The sequence below is a fragment of the Spea bombifrons genome, chromosome 5 (genome assembly GCF_027358695.1).
Source record: "Spea bombifrons isolate aSpeBom1 chromosome 5, aSpeBom1.2.pri, whole genome shotgun sequence".
Lineage (NCBI taxonomy): Eukaryota > Metazoa > Chordata > Amphibia > Anura > Pelobatidae > Spea > Spea bombifrons.
Genome location: NC_071091.1, coordinates 80591275 through 80611580, shown reverse-complemented (window position 1 = coordinate 80611580; position 20306 = coordinate 80591275). Strand labels below are relative to the sequence as shown.

Here is a 20306-nt window from a genome sequence, read left to right as displayed (position 1 = left end):
CAAAGTGCTAAACGTCCACTGCGACAGCAATTATACGTCAAGCCGCAAGTTTCAAGTGTTTCAGTAGATAAGTATTTAGTAAACATATTGCTTCGATTATTTGATATAACTAATTAGAATAACTGGACCATATTTTTCTAAACATAAGGGAGAAAATAGGATTATCCTGCTGTAATGCCATGAATGTCATGCGAAATTCTATTGCGTGGGCAGCCTAATTGTCCAAAATTGTGTTTTTATTTTTAATCCATGTGGGCGGCCATTTTGGGCAGACTCCAATGCATTTTCCACATCGGTGCAATCATTCTATAGTTAACTCATTTTACTCATCCTCTGGCTGTCTCTGCTGAAACCAGGATGTATAAGCAGGAAACATACTTGCTGTTTTTGCTCGGTAGCGCAACCATTGAAGTCAATGGGAGCTGAGCACTGAAATCAGCAAGTGTAGCAGCTAGAATGGGAGTGTTAGTGCTTCCTGCGTTCACTAGGGGCAGCCACTGGGAGGACAGAAGTCTCATTTTCTAACTCCAATAACTAACGAATGACTGTACTGATGTGTATACAGTAAAATGAACTGTAAAAATAGGGGCGATGTGAGCCTTGTTCTGCTTAGATCTGATCAAGCTCATCTGTAACTCTGTGAAGTGGTAGCACTTTAGACATTTTTATTCCTACAAGTTGCAATTTTTTTTATGAAATTTGCATATTTTGTCAAGGAGAGACCCCCAGCGAAACAAACAAAATACTAAGCAAAGAGTTCAGAATATTCCTTTAAATTTCATTGGTTCGTTTACACCCTGTCTCCTTGTCTCTGCGCTGCGCAGCTCTGCTTTTGAGAAGCGGACAAAGAACAAACACTTTTTGGAGCGGCGGATGAAAGAAGAAGATAGAACAAGAAGAAGACGCACATAAGAAGCAGAACTGCATGGCACAGAGACAGGGACCAGGAAGTGGAGAGAGTAGGGAGGCATTCCGAGAGTGTGAATGAGAGTGTGAAAGAGCATGAGAGTAAATGACAACAAATTGTTTTTGAATGTAAAAGGCCTCGCCCCCATTTTCATCAGAAGTGAATGGGAAGGAAATGGAATTCCATTGTCCCAAAACAAATGGACCAAAAACAAACAGTTGTCCAAATTGTTTTTGGTCCATTTGTCTACTGAAGTCTACTGAAAGGTATGAAAAACGGTTATCCCCCCATGGTGTCTTATCATTACTGTACCACGTTAATACATAAAATAAACTCTAAAAAGTATATATTGCTACATGCTATTGGTATATAATGTCATAACCATGAAACAGTCTAGTAATATCTTATGTTATGAACATTCTAATTACAGAGCAAGTAAAATAAATGTTTACTCTTCCTTTGTCCCCTTAGGTGCTGGAAAGGTTGCAGCAGCGTGGCTTTGAGATTGTAGGCTCATGTGGTGGAGGAGTTGACTCTTCCATGTTTAGCGAATATGTACTAAGACGAGAACTGAAAAGGACATCTCGCGCACCTTCCGTCATTCGAATAAAACAGGAGCCGTTAGATTAAATTGACTATTTTCTTATGCAAAATGGGACAGTTCATAGGGCGATGGTACACAAACGTCCTGGAATCAACACCAATTAAGGCATTTTAGTCACCTCAAAAGACATTCATTGCTGGAATTCTACTGCAGCACCAGGAAAACACTCTACGGGATGTTTTTGAACATAGGGAAATATAGAATATGTAAAATCATGGTACGCTACTGTGATGGTCACCACACATTATTCACATGATATTGTACATTCACATGAATATATACCATAATAAAACCTATGTTCACAGTTATTATTCTGAACATCGAGTTTTAGCCGCTGGAAAAAATCCTTCTATAGTTGAAGGGCTTAAAGGCTCAAAGTAACCACTACATTTTTTATTCTTCAACTAAAATTGAAAAGGGCAGTCCAAAATGATCAGGGAGGTTAGATTTATTGGCTTAAAGCCTTTTACTTTCAAGATGAGCTGTTAGAGGGTTGCATGCCCCCGGAGGGAGAAGACTTCAAACCAAGGAACATATATGAAATCAGCGTTGTTTCACTGCCAGATGCATTTCTTTAGTTGGAGGCATTCATGATCTGGATATAATCATTTTGGGATACATTAACAAAACCAAACACCTCTAAAATTACCCTTTTTTCATCAAACAAAACCAGAACAGCCACTTTTAACTTATGAAAATGAGTAGTGACTATAGAGCCTTTAGACGCTACTACATGTGATAGTCATGGACAAAATCTGGAGTGAAAGTTTGCTAGTCAAAATCGTAAGTGTGCCATGTCACCAGTAATTCCTTTTTATTATAAAACAAATATATATATATATATATATTGTACCATGGCCTCTTGGGTTCTGTATCAGAACTCAAGTCTAATATTTATCTGCTGAATTGAAATCAAGTGTGTTTAATCCACATTTCTGTTATGTTCCTTTTTTTTTTTTTTTTTTTAAAGCTATCCTTCCAGGTGTAAGTTTTGGGGTAACCATTGATATTGTAATGGTATTAGTGCAAATAAGAATTTAAATTAAAATAAAAATTTCAGCACTTAGTAATTTAATAAATAAGGATATTTAAGCAACAGCCATCATTATGAAAATAAGAAATCCAAAATACTTTAATAGGCATCTAAGAGGACTGCCCTTTTTCAATTAATAGATGAAACCATGGCTGGCAATGAGGTCCTTCAGCTGCTCTAAGACATCTCCCATGATGCTCAGCTAACAAGTGCTGGTAGCTTGTCTATCACCGAGCTGATTTCCACTGTTCTTTACATATATATATTTTCTTTGGCATCATATCGTACTATTTGCCGAGAGTGGAAAAAGATCTCAAGCCCCTCTATTCATCACAGAACAGAACATCTTGCAGATCATAATTTAGCAGAATGAAGTGTTCCGTTTTAAGGACAATATTTAGATATTGGATGTAACACTATATTGATCATAAAACATTCCTGCATTCCGAATCTTTGTAGAAAATATTTTAAAGGACCCACACCACAGAATTTAGACAAATAAGAACTGTCAGTGGAGTTTTCTTGTGACCAGCACTTCCAAATTCACCTGAAAAGTATGGTTTTTTCCTTCTTGCATTGTATACATGTTTTTTGTTCAAGACTGAATGATTGACATACATGACCAACGCGTTAACTCTGATGCGACGTAAAAGCCCAGTGTAATTCCTGGAAGAAAATGTTGTTTCTGAGGGGCTGCCGCCTTAAAATCCACACTAAACATGTTTAATATTTTGGTTGAAACTCAATATGTATCTTGCAAAATCATCTGTTATAAGAAATATCTTCCATGTTCCCGTTATAATTTTTATTCAAGACAGACAGATTCTTTACTTGACTTTTGTATACGTTATAAAATTGTACTCCTTGCTGCCAGAAAGTAGTTGTGTGGTCTTGATCATTTTTATAGGGGTTCAATCGGTATGTCTTATTTGAGGAGCAACAGACTTTGTACAGATTTATATTCATTGTCTTTCTGTAAATGATCCTTTGATTTACACTATCCTATTTTATTAAAATATTTCTATCACTGAATAGTTAAAGGTAGCTACATATCCTTTAAGATATGACCACTTCTGAAACACGTGTAACATTTCAAAAGGTTATCCAACCTGAAATAAACCGGAGCAAAGGTAGGTATTGCAATGTCTGTTTTTTGTGTGATGATGGTACCAGGGCCCGACTAGGGATAAAAAGCCCCGGCCCTTTAAAGCCAGCTGCATACGTGCAGCGGCACGCCATTCTTACACTCTTGAAACATGTGGCCACCTACTGAAGGACCAGATCTGAGTGGTAAAGGTAAAGGCCGCTACATGTCATGTGTGCCAGATGGCCAGCCTGGGCCTTTATGGTCCCCAAATGAACCAGATGGTATGTTAGAAAGTGTAACTTAAATTTCATTTTTACAAAGTGAGTATGCATCCGTATTTTCTTCTGTCTAATGCACCAGTTATAAGATATGTTACACAGATTCAAAAAGTGTTAACGAGGGGCCAGTCAGGAAGGGAATGATCGCTGAATGCTGAGTCACAAAACGATCAAAAATTGAAGCGCAAATCTTTTATCGCAGATAAAAAATAACATATAGGCATTTTAATACAATTAAAACATACGCGATATACACTTTTAATACTTTAATCATTAAGTGTATATGCATCTCAAAGTAAATTAAATCTCATGAGCAGTATTCCGAGTCCACTATTTGTAACTATATATGTAGTACCAAAAAAGGGGGCCATATACTCAGTGACTTTTTTGTGAGGAGTTTAAAGGGACAGCCTCACCAATGATCAATGTATAAAAATACTTATTACTTTAAAAAGCTGTTTTTTTAAAACCTGCACTGCTCCACCCCTTCCTTTGAGATTCGTCTAGAAGCAGCCAATCACGGTTAGGGAAGTGTTCATATTGAAATAAGTGGTGGTGTTTTCTGGTGTATCACGTCTTATCAGATCCCCCGGACATCCCATGCAAACCAGTAGAGGGGATGGGGTATCTGCTTATGTGTACTCTATATAGGGTAAAAGATGACACTCTGCTACCATATGCATTGGAGTGCATATAATGGCTGGAGTGTACCTTTTAACACAGATGTACAGTATCTCACAAAAGTGAGTACACCCCTCACATTTTTGTAAATATTTTATAATATCTTTTCATGTGACAACACTGCAGAAATGACTCTGCTACGATGTAAAGTAGTGAGTGTACAGCCTGTATAACAGTGTAAATATGCTGTCACCTCAAAATAACTCAACACACAGCCATAAATGTCTAAACCTTGGCAACAAAAGTGAGTAGACCCCAAAGGGAGTGCGACCCCCGAACAAAATGAAGGGGACCTGGTGTCCACCGCGGCCCTATGGCACTTGTCATTTTTTTCACAGTGAAGTCACTGAACTCGGGGCTTAAAAAAAAAAAAAAAAAAAAAAATTGATAAATGTCATCCACCCAATGCCTAAAACTATTAGACTAATAACTACCGTGTTTCCCCGAAAGTAAGACAGTGTCTTACTTTCTTTTTATCCCTAAAAGCCCCACTATGTCTTACTTTCGGGGTATGTCTTATATTGGGAAAAAATTGAGAGTGATGGGAGTTATGATGTACTTTTAGAGCATAATTAGATCATGAAAAAGACATTGGAAATGGTACAGCATAACACCCATCACTCTCACACACTTACCAATCAACACACCTACCAATCCACACGTATACCAATCCACACACATATACACTAATCCACACACATATACCAATCCACACACATATACACCAATCCACACACATATACACCAATCCACACACATATACACCAATCCACACACATATACACCAATCCACACACATATACACCAATCCACACACATATACACCAATCCACACACACATACACCAATCCACACACATATACACCAATCCACACACACATACACCAATCCACACACACATATACACCAATCCACACACACATATACACCAATCCACACACATATACACCAATCCACACACATATACACCAATCCACACACACATACACCAATCCACACACATATACACCAATCCACTCTCACTTAATTCTTTCCTACCTTTCCTTTCTTCTTTCAGCTTCTTTTCCTCCTCTTCGCTCCTCTTCTTCAGTTCTGTCTTCTTCCTGGTTCAGAGGGCACGGACAGCGGTGGGCGCGGCTTCAGTGTTGTGCGCCGGGATCTGACAAGAAACCCCGGCGCACAACAGCTGTTGCCGCGCAGATCACAAGGGAGCGGTATCAGAGGTCATTAACAGACCTCCGGCTCCCTTGAGTGATTTTAAGCCGGGTTGAACCCGGCTTAAAATCACTCAAGGGAGCCGGAGGTCTGTTAAAGACCTCCGATACCGCTCCCTTGCGAGCCTGCTCCTCCAGCGGCGGACATTACTGTCCGTCTCTGGAGGGGTGCCGGGTGCCGCAGGTTGGCACCCCCTGGAGTGTGGCGCCCTGTGCGGTCGCACACCCCAAAGGTCGGCCCTGCTCTAAGGGGCCGGCCTTAGGGGTCTGCGGCCGCACAGGGTTTAAATAAAAACATCGGGGGTTTTTTTTCAACTTTATTTAACATCCTCCATGTTAAATAAAGTTAAAAAAACTTTATTTAACATGGAGGATGTTAAATAAAGTTAAAAAAAAACCCCGATGTTTTAATTTAAATCCTGTGCGGCCGCAGACACGTAAGGCCGGCCTTGGTGGGGACTTCCCGGCCCCTTAGAGTGGCGGACCCGGCAAATCCCCCGTGTTTCCCCGAAAGTAAGACATATGTCTTACTTTCGGGGTACGGCTTATATTAGCCGACCCCTCTGAAACCCCCGATACGTCTTACTATCGGGGGTGTCTTACTATCGGGGAAACACGGTAGCAAGATGCTCCATCTACCAAAAAGTAATTCAACATATGTAGGTCAATAAAATAAAAAGTAGGTGAAGTGAGGTGAGGGGCTACAATAAAGTAAACACTGTTAACTTACCTAAACATGATGTTGGAGAGAACTAAAAACCAATATCTGTTATGTATTTCAAATTCAGGAGCAAAGGTTTTGTTACTAGACACGTGGTGACCTTTTCCAGATCTTAGACAAAACTTGACGAGGATCGCTAAGATTACTATGGCACGATAACGGAACACCCATGACAGCAGAAATACACCGTTAACTCATGGTCCTGCTAGATTAAACCAGTGTTACTGGCATTTAGCCAGGGACAAAATTATCACTTGTCTGGATCCATGTTGCCCTTGTGTTACTTATTTGAAATTAGCTACAATGCTACTTTTATTGTTTTTTTTTGTTTGCGAGGCCATCACATCTAATTCTACTGCGTCAGGATTTGAATTGGCTTTTTTTTATTTTTTTATTTAGTGTCCAAAGAAATATGCCCCTCTTGACCCTCTTCACATCCTATATAGTAACGGGAAATAAACAGATCTAACAAGCTGCTGCTGCTTCGATCTTCTGCTAGAGAGCAGGATCAGCTTTGCCTGCGCCCAGAAAAGTATTAGAAAGCAACAGTTTAGTCTCAAATTGTATTTGTATTTTTAATACATGTCATTTTTACCCAGTCCCCAATGCATTTTGATGTGCAGGCATTCCTTAGTCACTGGAGTTAGAAAACAAGACATTTGCCTCGAAGTCCTCGCTTGACTGCCTTCTACTGAAACCAGAGGATTAATATGTTCACTACGTGCACAGGGTCAGCTGCACTCCCATGGAAGTCACCGAAGAAGCATCCAATCACATGTATGACGGCAAAACTCCAACGCCTCTAAAGTCTTACAAAACAATCCAGATTATATTTTCTCTTACAAAACTGGCTTTGTTGGTACCTTTTAAAGCATATGTATTTTTATGCAAACCCCATTTATGCATAATGACAGCTCTGCTCTCTGCAGCTGCACGCTTACACACAGACCCTTTGGAAGAAGGCACTGTTTCCAAAATCCATATACTTTCTCACTACTCTTATTGAAGGAACAATGTAACATTTCATACAGCCTCACCATTGAAAAATGTATATTGAGGTAATTTAACATGCACTTTTCCACTGTTAAAATTTGTAAAAAAAAAAAAACAAACAAAAAAACAAACAAACAAACACCTTGTTGGAGCCAGTTGTTGGATGCTTTAAGCAGCAAATACCTGTCAGGAACACTCTATACACATGCACACAGGGACTCACAGACCCCTGGAAATCTCATCCAGGCCAACAGGCGGTGAGTACATCATCCTTTGTACTAGTAAGCAGGAGATGTGCTTGGCTTAACAAAGGTTAAGGAGCTGGACAGAGAAAATGCATAGAATAGGATGGTCCATGCATTGCCACTGGATAAATACATTCATTTGAAGGTGAATTTATGTCCTTTGAAAAATGTATTTTTCCTAATACTCTGAACTACAGTTAAAGTTAAGTGCAAAACTGTATGAAGTATGTGAAGAAAGTGTGACTAATTTAAAAATACCCAGATTGCTGCATTTTTTGTTCAACCAGAACTCTGTTGACCCAACAGAAGTATACTAAAATAATTAATCTCCAGATATTCACCTTGACTTTGCAGGCCAAGTTTGTGGACAACATTCTCGAGTCTACAGCATCCTTAAACTTTCAGTTTAGTGCTATTGCGTAGAAAGATTTAGAACTGCCTGCATCTTGGTTTCTGCCAAGTTCCCATGTAACCTTTTATTGGGCCAACACAGAAAAAGATGTAGCGTTACATAAGCTCCTGGGACCATGGAGGTCACTTCTTCAGATGGATTCCACACTGGTTTGAAAGTTGTGCTTTTCCTTTCATTGCGCACATCATTTTCTTGTGAAGTTTATCTAGGTTACCGTTGCTGGATATACGTTTCAGGATACGACCTAAATGCTCATCACAAGGAAGCCCGTTAAGAAATAAGTGTATAGAAAACTAATATATTCCCATTAACGCTGCTAAAAGTAGAATGATTTCTTATGGAAATAAATATTTCAAGCAAAAGACTGCATTTGGATTAAAGGAGAGCTCACAACTTTCCGTGGTTGGTTTACTGAGGAGTCGCAAGCACTTGCAAAATCCAACTAACAAGGGAAATTTAAGTAAAACCGCAACTACGACAAAATGAAATAAATGTATTATGCAACGCTAAACAACATTCCACTAAAAACTGACACATCATAAAATGAAATAACTGTTTTAATTATTTTAAACAATTATCAGTGACCAAACATGGAAATAATGCAAAACACTTAAGAAAAAAGCAATTAAAGACATGGCTCAAAAACTTTTTTTTTTGCCACTGAAGCAATATCCAGTAGTCTATTGACACCTATTGCCTAGGGGGTTATATACAAAAACCAATACAAAGGTTTCCAGGTTAATAAATAATAATTATGGTGCAAAGTAATCAAATAATAATTTTTCGTGCCTGCAGCATTTTTATCATTTTGCTAAATATTAATTTAGCCTAAGGCAAAAGGTAATGTGTGTAAGTGCCCTTAAGAAACACTTGTCCCCCATACATAGGATTGACCTGGCATTAGTGGTGGCACAGAACATTCATTAAAGCTGAACAAAAAATAGCACACACACAACCTATATATATATATCTATATGGGTGTGTATGTGTGTGTCTGTGACATTACTGTATGCATCAGATTTACTAATATACTTTGATATTCTCGTTGATTCAGACCTTTTTTTTCCTCTGTTACTTGACAGGAGACCCAGTCCAATGCAGTCACAAATCTGCTTCTTGTAGTTTTTCTGAAAATAACAGCAAAAAAAAAATCCCAATGGCCTATACCATACCTATGCATTACTGCCTACTGGTAATTTTCAATTTTAACCAGCCATTAATCAGGGAAAGTGTAAGCAAGCTGCGTTCGGACATCCCCAGGCTACATACATTTAAGAAACAAAAAACAAGCTTCTTTTGCTATAATGTGTGTTTAATTCTATAAGAAAAAAACTCTGTAAACAAAAAATGCTTTCCTGGAAGGATATATTTCCTGAAACATTTTTCAGGATAGTGCAAGAACGTAGGTCAATATTTCAATATTTCTTTGGCAATACCATTACTGAATGTTCATTTCAGAAGAGCACGATACAGCGATAAAGAATATCTAGTTTCCTTTTCTTGTTCCATACAGAATACTAAATCCCTGAGACTAACACGAGTTATCCTCTGGACAAGTAAGGGCTTTGACAGGCCAAAAACAGAAGATCCAGACGTATGCAGGTCCTGGAAAAATAAACACAAAACAGAAATCTTAAAACCAACTTAAGTAAATGTGTCGAGCTGTCTTGTAACCCCAGACTTGGCAAACCGCATGACGGACAGATACGTCCTAGAACGCGCCCATACAGATGTACTTGGTTAAAAATCTCAACAAAGAGGGCTTCTTCCTATCATCATGAGCCATGGTCATGTCAGACATTAGACTCTGGTTAATCTTGCAGGGAATGATTAACTTTCATGTTACACAAAAGCAGGAATTAATAGGTTGTTACCATTGAAAAAGCTTCTTAAAGATGTATGAGTTGTGATTACATCTTCAGAGGCATTAATAAAATGATAGATTTGAGTCAATGTATTTTCTTATGCTAGACATTAATAACATGTATGTGGAACAGCGCATTTATTCTGGATCCATACATACATGGAGACCTGTGCAATGGATTTGTTTTCCAAATGACAAACCTTAACAGTAAGAAGTTACATAAAGTCTGATTTTTTTGTTTATTTGCGGAAAGCCTAAACACGATTCCATTTGCTATTAGAAAAAGCAACATTTTATATTTGCCTGGCTACTTTATGTCTGGTGTATTTAAAAAAAGTTGGCTCTACAGGTCAAAGAATAAAGGAGTCTCATTGTCCCTTTAGACATAACAGCACAAGGTTGGGTCGTTTATATGACAGCCCTGTGTGATCCAGGGGAAATTATAGTAATGCTATACAGCTGCCAGTGCTGGGTTGAAAAGGAGGTCAGATCCGCAGGAAGCAGCAGAAGCCTTAGGCAACATTATTAATGAACGAACCCCCAAGGGAGATTCAGAAAGCAAGGAGCGATGTCCTTCAAACTTCTGAAATCTACAAAGGGGGAAGTATCAGATACTTGTGCCTGACAGTCGAAAGCACAAGAATGGTTTTATCCATGACAGTAATATAAAGTCTGGACAAAATATATACATTTTAGACTATATAATGTTTAAGCAAGCTATTAATGGGCTTGAGAATAAGGAATAATAGAAGACAATGGAAATGTTAAACTAAAAATCTTAATCTTCTACATATTGTATATGGGAGTTTGGTGTTTTTACCCTGTTCCCAAAACAGACACATATTGCATCAAATCTGCTGGGAAGCAATGGGATTAATAGTGATAATAATTATACACTCGGCGCTTCCAATACAAGAATTACATTTTTCAAGGTCATGGAGTGTGTGGGCCTGGCCCTTTGAAGCAGTTTCACTTTTTCCACTTTTACAAATGATATGATTACAATTAAATATATTTACCTCCAGTCCGTTTATAATGCTTGAATCTAAGGGTCGCTTTCGTCTTGGTCCAATTGCAGCTAAAGCAGTAAGATTGGCTTCTCGGTATTGCATTTGTTCGAGTTCCAGCTGCTGCATCTGTATAAGAAATATTTCTATAATAAAGTATTTTTTAAAGAGCTAGACTATAGAGAATGAGATTTGTACATCGGTCTGCGGTATGCAGAATAGAAGTAAAAAACACCAATAGCGTGATGTTGTTGCATGTACATACTCTTCAGGATTTCACCTGTGTTGCATCAATGACTTGGAAATCCTTATTCTTTCGATTCTCCCTACTTATTGTAGCTGTAAACGCTAAAAACCAGCCTATCCTCTTAGTATCCACCTCACAGGGCAGTCTCAAAAAAGCTCATATATTTCTCCCAGCTGTAATGGTATTGTTAATGTTGTAGCAGAGCGACAGGATCTATTGGTACTCATTTGTAGGCAAGCTAAGGCACTGTTCCTCATTTTCCACCCGAAGTCCCTTTCCATCTTATATCACGTTTGTAAGCAAGGTGTGCAAAAAGGGGCAACATGCAGTGACGTATCCTGGCCTAGACGGACTAGGTGTAGAGTGGCAGGTCTAGCGGCCAGCAGTCCCCGGCTACAAAACTGGGATGCTGCTGAACGGGCCGGCTACAAGGGAAATCTTTGCTGTGCAAGGGAAGGCTGTGCGGCTTTAAGACACAGAGCACCTGGAAGTGATATCATGCCGGCGCTCTGTGCCTTAAAGGTATGGCGTGCCTTTTAATGCAGAGCTGTCCTCGGTCAACACAAAAGGTCTATAAACCGCTGGCTACATGCTCTGTGCATGGTGGTGTCCAGAGAATCTACCCTGTTAAGAGTATTAGGGCTGACTGTGGAAGAAAAACATCCCTGGCATTTTAAGGCTGCTAAATGATGTATGTGTGGCTACCAGCCGATATGCATAACCACATGATACGTTTATACACCGTATGCAGCTGCACGTTGACGCGCCGGGTATACCGCTCAACCAGTAGAAAAGGAAAGTGTGCGGCACATTCCTGGTGTGCCAGAGTCCGGGCCTGGAGTTACAGGTACATAGGCATGCTTCACACATCATTACAAAAGACCAGACTAGTTGGATTTCTACAAACTTTGTAAAGGGAAAAGGGTATTGTGTGTTACTCGCGACGCCAGAATAACTAAACATCTTAACGGTCATTTTCCAAAATCTTCCAAATCTCTGCCCGCCAATAAGCAGCTCCCTGGAAGTTCTCTTTGTTGCACCCTTAGCCTTCACTATTAATAGTGATATCAAGTTTTTCTTTTAAACAAACAACCCGTGGCAGCCACCTTGAAGACAACCGCAGTAGCATTTTGCAACAACAAATTTCATAGACCAAGAAGCGCAGTATAAAGAAAAGGTGGGAGAAAAAAAAAAAAGGTTTGCTCGTAAAGTACGTGACTCATTTAGAACAAAGATCCTCAAAATTGCATGAAATCAGTCTAGTAACTATAGAAACCAATTTCTTCAGCTCCATATCACTCGTCTCACACCTCAATTGTCTTTATTATCATCTGCTGTCAGATCCTTAATCAGAAATGTGAACAGGCTTGATGATTTATTCAGGAGGAGAACGAAACTGTAGGTCAAGTGAAAGAACAAAATATATATATATCACACACACCTCTCTCCACCCTGAGGTTCTTTCATTCCATTCTGTTCCCAGTAGCTCTGGGCCAATTCTAGCAAGCTTCAATATTAAGGCTCAATTAAAATAAGCTCTAATTAGTGCGGCTTTTTTTCTCTTAGGCTACAAAAGTCAGGAAATGGATATTGGGAAATGTTACAAAAAAAAAAAAAATCAGCTACCAAGTGAAAGGCTGCAGACATAAATGAATGTATTTGTTGATTTGTACAGTTGCTATGCAGAGGCCTCTGGGAGTAAAAGCTTAACCAGCCTAAGCTATAAACTAAAACCCCTGCAGCTAAACATGAACTGAGCGAAAACAAGGGCTCCATCTCACAGCTCAAAACTGCTGGGCTCAGAAAATTAAAAGCCCTAGGCATTTTCCATTTAAAACGAAATCCCAGCACCGCCTCTCAGCCAAAGAATTATAAGCAGTATCAGATTTACAAAACGAACAATTACCCTGGAAAAATGTAGCCTATTGTACAGACCCAGATGCTAAAATCTAAGGTACTTCTTCTTTCCTCCTTATTTTAGCTTTACGGGAAAAAAAGTAACAGATTTGGTCTCCCCTCCAACAATGCCCCCCCCCAAAACACGGAACTTAAATAATATAAGAGTTACAAAGAATCTTTAAAAAAAAGTTATTTGTCCCTTGACTGAAAAGACTCATTTGAAATGCTACCCTTGCCTCTAGCAGTTCCTGTCCTACCCTAAGGCCTGTTTAAATGGTATGCATCTGCACACTAAACTCTGACCTAAATGCCAAGAGATTGTTTCCATCTTTCCCATAAGCCCTCTGCATCTACAGATTTTCTGCAATGCATTACAAAAGCACCGATGGTACCTGCAAAAATTGCAGTTTTTAGCTTGAAATTAAATAGGAAAGGAACCAAAAAAGGGGGAACAGAATCTTCTAAACTTCTTTTCGAATCTTACCTCTTTGGCCTTTTGCTTCAATCTCAATTGTTCCGGGTCCTCCTTGTTTGAACGACTCTGTTTAAGACAAAGGATGAATATTATTACAGATCGAACCTTTGCCACTGCAGGCTATCGTGCAAAGAATTAGAATTTAAGAAAGGGAAAAAAAAGAAATTACTACATTCTTAAACATGCAGCAACCTTTAAATATTTAATGCATAACAATTTTCTCCAGTGATTAAAAAACTTTGCTGGAGGGGGGGAGGTGCCTCATTTCATGATTTCTAAGACTTCCTTCATGCATTTTCATCCTTATTTTCCATATAGGTCGACTGTTTGAGTTCTAGCCTGGAGGAACACCAAGCTGAATGAGATGCCAGGGCTGTCACTCCGGTCAAGCTATGACATGACCTTTTCTTTAGTACTTGCAGTGGCATATGTAGCATAGTAATAACATGATTAAGCTATAATCCGCCACAAAAAAAACACGCAAAGATAGGAAAAAGAAAACAATTGAATTTTGGGTTAAGGCCGTCACATATTTGAAATGCTGGAGCTTTTTTAATGTTCTTACTTTTAACCTTCAGACACTGAATACGTGGAAAGAGACATACTTATATCTGATCAAATGCAAAACAAGTTGCTAAATATAGGGTGTGCATGGCGTCCCACTTCTATAGTTTGTAACAAAGATTCTTAGTACAAAACCATTTACTGTCAGAAAAACGGATTAGAACCCCACGATTACTTACAGATATGCCAAAAATAAAAAGCCTCTGTATTCTTAACCCCTTAAGGACAAGGGGCGGTCCCTAAACCCATTGAAAACAATGCATTTTGAGCCCGTACATGTACGGGCTTTGTCATTAAGGGGTTAAGCATTACCATAAGATTTTTTGTATTTCCTTGTAAATATAAACATGATTCTCTGCATTCACACAGAGCTGGTCACATACAAAGCTAAGATAACCCTTGGTCTACAAAAATGAACATAGTTTTAAACTTTAAACTGCTAAATTCAAAAGTGAAAAGAGGAAAGGAAAGAGTTCAATTTTGAGTTCACAAAAACCCTATGGTGTGTGTGTGTGACGATATCTCAGGAAGTCTCTACGTGAACTCAAATGGTTTGTCTTACCTTAGCTGCTCTGAGCAACATTTCTCGCTCCTCTTCATTTTTACGCTGTTTCTCTAACTGCTCAAGCTGTTCCAGAAACTTAAGTTGTGCTCGAACATCACTAGACTGGAGATATCGATCAGATTGCTGGAAGCAAAGATATTAACAATTTTAATTGATAAATACACACCTGACAAATATAGGACAAGAAAACAACGATGCAGAAGAGTTGACTCTCTCAAGAGTATTGCATTAGCCAAAGTACCGGTGAAGACCATACAAACGGGCAGACTTTCTTCTTCTAGTTTTCTTCTGGAACACAACCAGTTAGCACATGCCTTCACACATACTTCTATATGCACATATGCACTGGCCACTCAAATCTAATGACATTAGAAACCAAGTACCAAATTACAACTTGAAAGGGCTAATATACTAATTCCATCATTCAAGTTAAAAAAAAAAAATAATGGTTTTGGTTTCTTGGTATTATTAATTATGGCCCTTACATTAGGAATCACACATTTGTTTAGGGAAAATGGTGAATTCTAACTTGGAAATGTATTTCCTTTCCTTACCCTCTGGTAATAGATTGGAAGATAGCAACTTCTCTTCCTCAGGAAAATAATAAGCAAACAAGCAAAAAAAAAAAAAAAAGACGTTTTTTGACATCCAAGGAATTCTGCACCCACTTCTTCTCATTAGATGGAAAGGGCAAAGAGTTGGCACAAATATGAAAGACTGAAAAGATTTTGGGCAAGAAAGATGTAAGGGTAACAGAGTCTGCAAGGATAGGAGACTCCAAAAAAACATCCAGGATTGGTCCTTTAGAAATCTTCAAGACTGTGGCCCAGGGAACTGCTAGCCTGCAGCAATTTATCAGACTTAGAAGGACCATAATATGTTGAAGAGAACAGAACATTCCCAGACACGGGAATAGCATCCTCAGACAGAATAAAAACTTCCACAAACCGGCAAGCCATCCAAAGCCCTGCACAACCGTCATGACTTAAACAATGTGTTCAACCAATCGTCCAGATTGAGAAGGACCTTTTCCAATACACGCCACATGGTGTCACAATTTGGGCTGGTCGATCTTAGTCTTTGACTTAGACACGGTAGATGTCTTATGCTGGAAAGGGGTTGATTGGATCTCTCTCGAAGAATTCTTCTTGCATCTTTGAAACACAAAGGCATTGGAAAACCTAATAGGCACTCTTCTACAAGGTAATTTAACTTTTTGTTTTACTAAGAGGATAGTACAGTGCCATCTACAAATATTGGCAGCTTTGGCAAATATGAGCAAAGAAGGGTGTTAAAAATTGTCTTTATTATATAAGCTGTTGACCTTTTCTTCAAACAATACACTAATATACTCTGCTCTCATGGATATCAAACAATTGCAAACACATCGGTCTGCTGATCTTCAAGGTTATCAGTTTATCCTCTCCTTGAACATGGAATAGTATCTCCTCATGAATCTCTGCTTCCTCCTCTGGAGGTAATTTCATAGGAGCCAGGATCTGGTTAAGAAGGGGGAAGAAAGCTACTCCTCTTCGGATGGAAACATTCAGGAAGAGTAACCATCTGGGAGAAGACAATCTCATCTGTGAGAAAGAGGAGCCAGCAGCCTCTGGCTGAGAAAACGGGAACCTGTTCCACAGTAACATGGAATGGGAAACTCCATCCACTACATGTGATGTCATCCTGTACATGCAGGGGTGGGGGGCTCAAAGGAAGAAGTGGTCCATCAAATGGGAAAGCTCCCTCTGCTCTTAGCCATCAGACTCTCAAATGAAGGTAGTGCAGATGTTTGGGGCATTTTAAGTGTTGTCTCTGCCCTTCATTGGAAGATGCACTCTCTCTCTACCATTGCTAAGAGAGATAGCAAAGAAAGTTTACATTCCAGATTTAGTCAGTCTCCTTACACACTGCAGTATACATTATACAGGAAAAACTGTCTGCGCTTCTTACCCTAATAAAGTTGGCAACAAATATATAAACATAATATAAATGAGAGGTTTTGGTTATATGAATTGGCCAAAGCATAATTAAGCTCACCCGCCACGTCAAGGCACACTCTCAATAGGGTGAGAACCTACTCTCACCTCCTACGTAGTGGACACACAAAGCAGTCTATACTGCTACCAAAACCTTATTAATGTATTGGGGGAGGTGCAATTAAACCTCCTCCCTATTAACCCCTGGACAGCAAGCTGCAACCAGACTGATGAGGAGCCAACAACCTCAAATATGTGCAAACAGGGAAAAAAAGAAATGTCGGTGCGCTAAGCTAGTCACAGGCTCGTATTATACATTTGTATTATTTGAGCCTGTGACTAGCTTAGCGCACCGACATATCTTTTTTTCCCTGTTTGCACATATTTGAGGTTGTTGGCTTCTCATCAGTCTGGTTGCAGCTTGCTGTCCAGGGGTTAATAGGGAGGAAGTTTAATTGCACCTCCCCCAATACATTAATAAGGTTTTGGTAGCAATATAGACTGCTTTGTGTGTCCACTATGTAGGAGTTGAGAGTAGGTTCTCACCCTATCGAGAGTGTGCCTTGACGTGGCGGGTGAGCTTAATTAAGCTTTGGCCAATTCATATAACCAAAACCTCTCATTTATATTATGTTTATATATTTGTTGCCAACTTTATTAGGGTAAGAAGCGCAGACAGTTTTTGTTTTTTGTATACATTGTACAGCCAATACACTGTTTCTTGCAGCATGCTTACACCTGTTTGGTAGGCCTCGTATTATACATTTGTATTTTTTGAGCCTGTGACTAGCTTAGCGCACCGACATTTCTTTTTTTCCCTGTTTATACATTATACAGGGCCAGCCCAGTCCTTCACACTTATAATATAATGAGAAGTGAGAGAGTTCAAACCGCAATCCCTTTTACCAACAGTGTTTTTCACAATATGTGAATAAGGCCCACAGCTTCCATTTATACAAGCCACTTGCAGGGCCGGACTGGCCCACCGGGATACCGGGAAATTTCCCGGTGGGCCGGAAGGTCCGTGGGCTGGGCGGCCATGAAGACAGCGGCTGAGCTGCCCCCCAGGCTGCCCGAAATCTAATCAAAGCGGCCGCTGGGTGCTGATGCGGCCGGCATCAGCACCCAGCAGCCGTGTGCGATGGCCGTCTAGTGATGGGAGCAGTGTGAGGGGTGAAAGCTCCGCCCCCTCACACTGACCTTTTACCCCTCACGCTGCTCCCATCACTTTGCGGCCATCAGATTGCTGGGAATGTAATCTGAACGGCCGATGCGTGCTGATGCCGCCGGCCGGCTCTGCTTTAATACTTTTTTTTTTAGTTTATATGGCAAGCCGATCCAGCTTACCATATAAATAAAAAAAAAAGTGTTAAAGTAGCTCCGGCCGGCGGCATCAGCACGCACCGGCCGTTTAGATTACATTCCCAGCAGTCTGATGGCTGCATAGTGATGGGAGCAGCGTGAGGTGGAAGCTCCGCCCCCTCGCACTCAGACTGCTGCAGCACCGGATGTCAAGAGGAGAACAGTGTGCAGCTACCAGGAAGTCAAGAGAAGTAGAAGGTGAGTAAAAAAATGTATTTTTTGTACTGTATAATGTTTTTTGTATTTGTTAAAAAACAAAAAAAATCGGCATGTGTGTGTATGTAAGTGTGTCCCACTATATGCCACTCAGCCTCCAGAAATGCCTTATACCCCCCTATATGCCACTCTGTCCCCTGATATGCCTTTTAACCCCCTATATGCCAGAGTTGCATATAGGGGTATAAGGCATTTCTGGATGCAGAGTGACATATAGGGGGTCAAAAGGGATATCTGGAGGCAGAGTGGCATAAAGGGGGTTAAAAGGTATATCATGGGGCAGAGGAGCATATAGGAGGGTATAAAGCATATCGGGGAGGCAGAGTGGCATATAGGGGGCATAAGGCTTTTCTGGAGGCAGAGTGCCCCATGATATGCCTTTTAACCCCCTTCATGCCACTCTGCCTCCAGAAATGCCTTATACCCCCTATATGCCACTCTGTCCCATGGTATGCCTTTTAACCCCCTATATGGCAGAGTGGCATATAGGGGGTTAGAAGGCATATCATGGGACAGAGTGGCATATAGGAGGGTTGAGGCATATCAGGGAGGCAGAGTGGCATATAGGAGGGTATTTGGCTTTTCTGGAGGCAGAGTGCCCCATGATATGCCTTTTCACCCCCTTTATGCCACTCTGCCTCCAGAAATGCCTTATACCCCCCTATATGCCACTCTGTCCCATGATATGCCTTTTAACCCCCTATATGCCAGAGTGGCATATAGGGGTATAAGGCATTTCTGGATGCAGAGTGACATATAGGGGGTCAACGGCGTATCTGGAGGCAGAGTGGCATAAAGGGAGTGAAAAGGGATGTCATGGGGCAGAGGGGCATATAGGAGGGTCTAAAGCATATTGGGGAGGCAGAGTGGCATATAGGGGGCATAAGGCTTTTCTGTAGGCAGAGTGCCCCATGATATGCCTTTTAACCCCCTTTATGCCACTCTGCCTCCAGAAATGCCTTATACCCCCTATATGCCACTCTGTCCCATGATATGCCTTTTAACCCCCTATATGGCAGAGTGGCAAGCCTGGGGGCAGAGGTGCATAACTCGGGGGTAGGTTGTCAAATGAAAGGAAATAAAAACCAAACATGTCTCAATCATAGCTTTTATTAAATATGGAAAAAAATAGTCTACATGAATTAATAAAGAAATAAAAGTTTCTTACCAGAATTTCGTGAAGGATAATGTGATCAGTGTTTTGTTCCACTGATTAAAATGGAACTCTTTCATCTAAAAATGTTCGCAGTAGTAAATGTTTTGATCCCATTATGTGTAATGTATTTCATTTATTAGGGCCTTTCAACACTTTTGCTTTCTGGCATTTTAATACAAATAATGAGATAAAAAGAATGGCACATAGTGTGACTCGGGTGTGTATAAGGGGTGCGTGTGGGTATAAGAGCTTCACCGTGAGATAAACTATATGGGGCTGGTCTCCAAATTTTTCCAGGGCTGCTTTTCAGTCCCAGTCCGGCCCTGGCCACTTGGTATACCTGTTTTAATATGAGATTCTTGGAAGCAATCTTTACATACATATGATACATAGTGCCACCATTAAAACTGAAGTATACAACGCTCATGTCCAGACAACCGATTTGGTTAATGCTCAGTACCAAGAATTTTGTTTCACCTTGTAGTTCATAGACCTGTGCTGCGCTGCCACTGTTAGTTTTTCAATCAGCCCTCGTAATCTTTCTTGCGTTGCATGGGAGACCAAGTTCATAACATCAGAGCTAAGTTCCTTAATGTCATGCCTCTTACCTGTGAAAGCAGGGAAAATCCATTACATATTTTAGCAGGATGGGATAATTGAAATAATTAGCACAGCAGGTATTCTGTTCCCTCTAGAAGTCATACCCATTAAGAATAGAGGCTTTAAGATTACAATTTCCTACTAAAGTCACAACATCAAAGATATTATACATTGCATTAATAAAACGTAGCCTGAAGCTT

At 40.0% G+C, this 20306-nt stretch overlaps 2 protein-coding genes across 3 annotated transcripts in view; one reads left to right on the top strand and one right to left on the bottom strand.

Moving 5' to 3' along the window:
* KCTD1 (potassium channel tetramerization domain containing 1) overlaps nt 1-2180 on the top strand; it is a 40212-nt gene extending 38032 nt beyond the window's left edge. For both annotated transcript variants that reach the window (XM_053467401.1, XM_053467402.1), the window contains exon 5: nt 1379-2180. In XM_053467401.1, the coding sequence (XP_053323376.1) occupies nt 1379-1537 (159 nt within the window). In that variant the 3' untranslated portion in view covers nt 1538-2180. The remainder of the gene's footprint in view (nt 1-1378) is intronic.
* Nucleotides 2181-9466: 7286 nt separating this feature from the next.
* TAF4B (TATA-box binding protein associated factor 4b) overlaps nt 9467-20306 on the bottom strand; it is a 33563-nt gene continuing 22723 nt past the window's right edge. The window contains exons 11-15 of the mRNA XM_053467890.1: nt 19984-20114; nt 14794-14919; nt 13677-13733; nt 11059-11175; nt 9467-9780 (exon numbers count right to left, since the gene is read on the bottom strand). Of these exons, the coding sequence (XP_053323865.1) occupies nt 9625-9780; nt 11059-11175; nt 13677-13733; nt 14794-14919; nt 19984-20114 (587 nt within the window). The 3' untranslated portion in view covers nt 9467-9624. The remainder of the gene's footprint in view (nt 9781-11058; nt 11176-13676; nt 13734-14793; nt 14920-19983; nt 20115-20306) is intronic.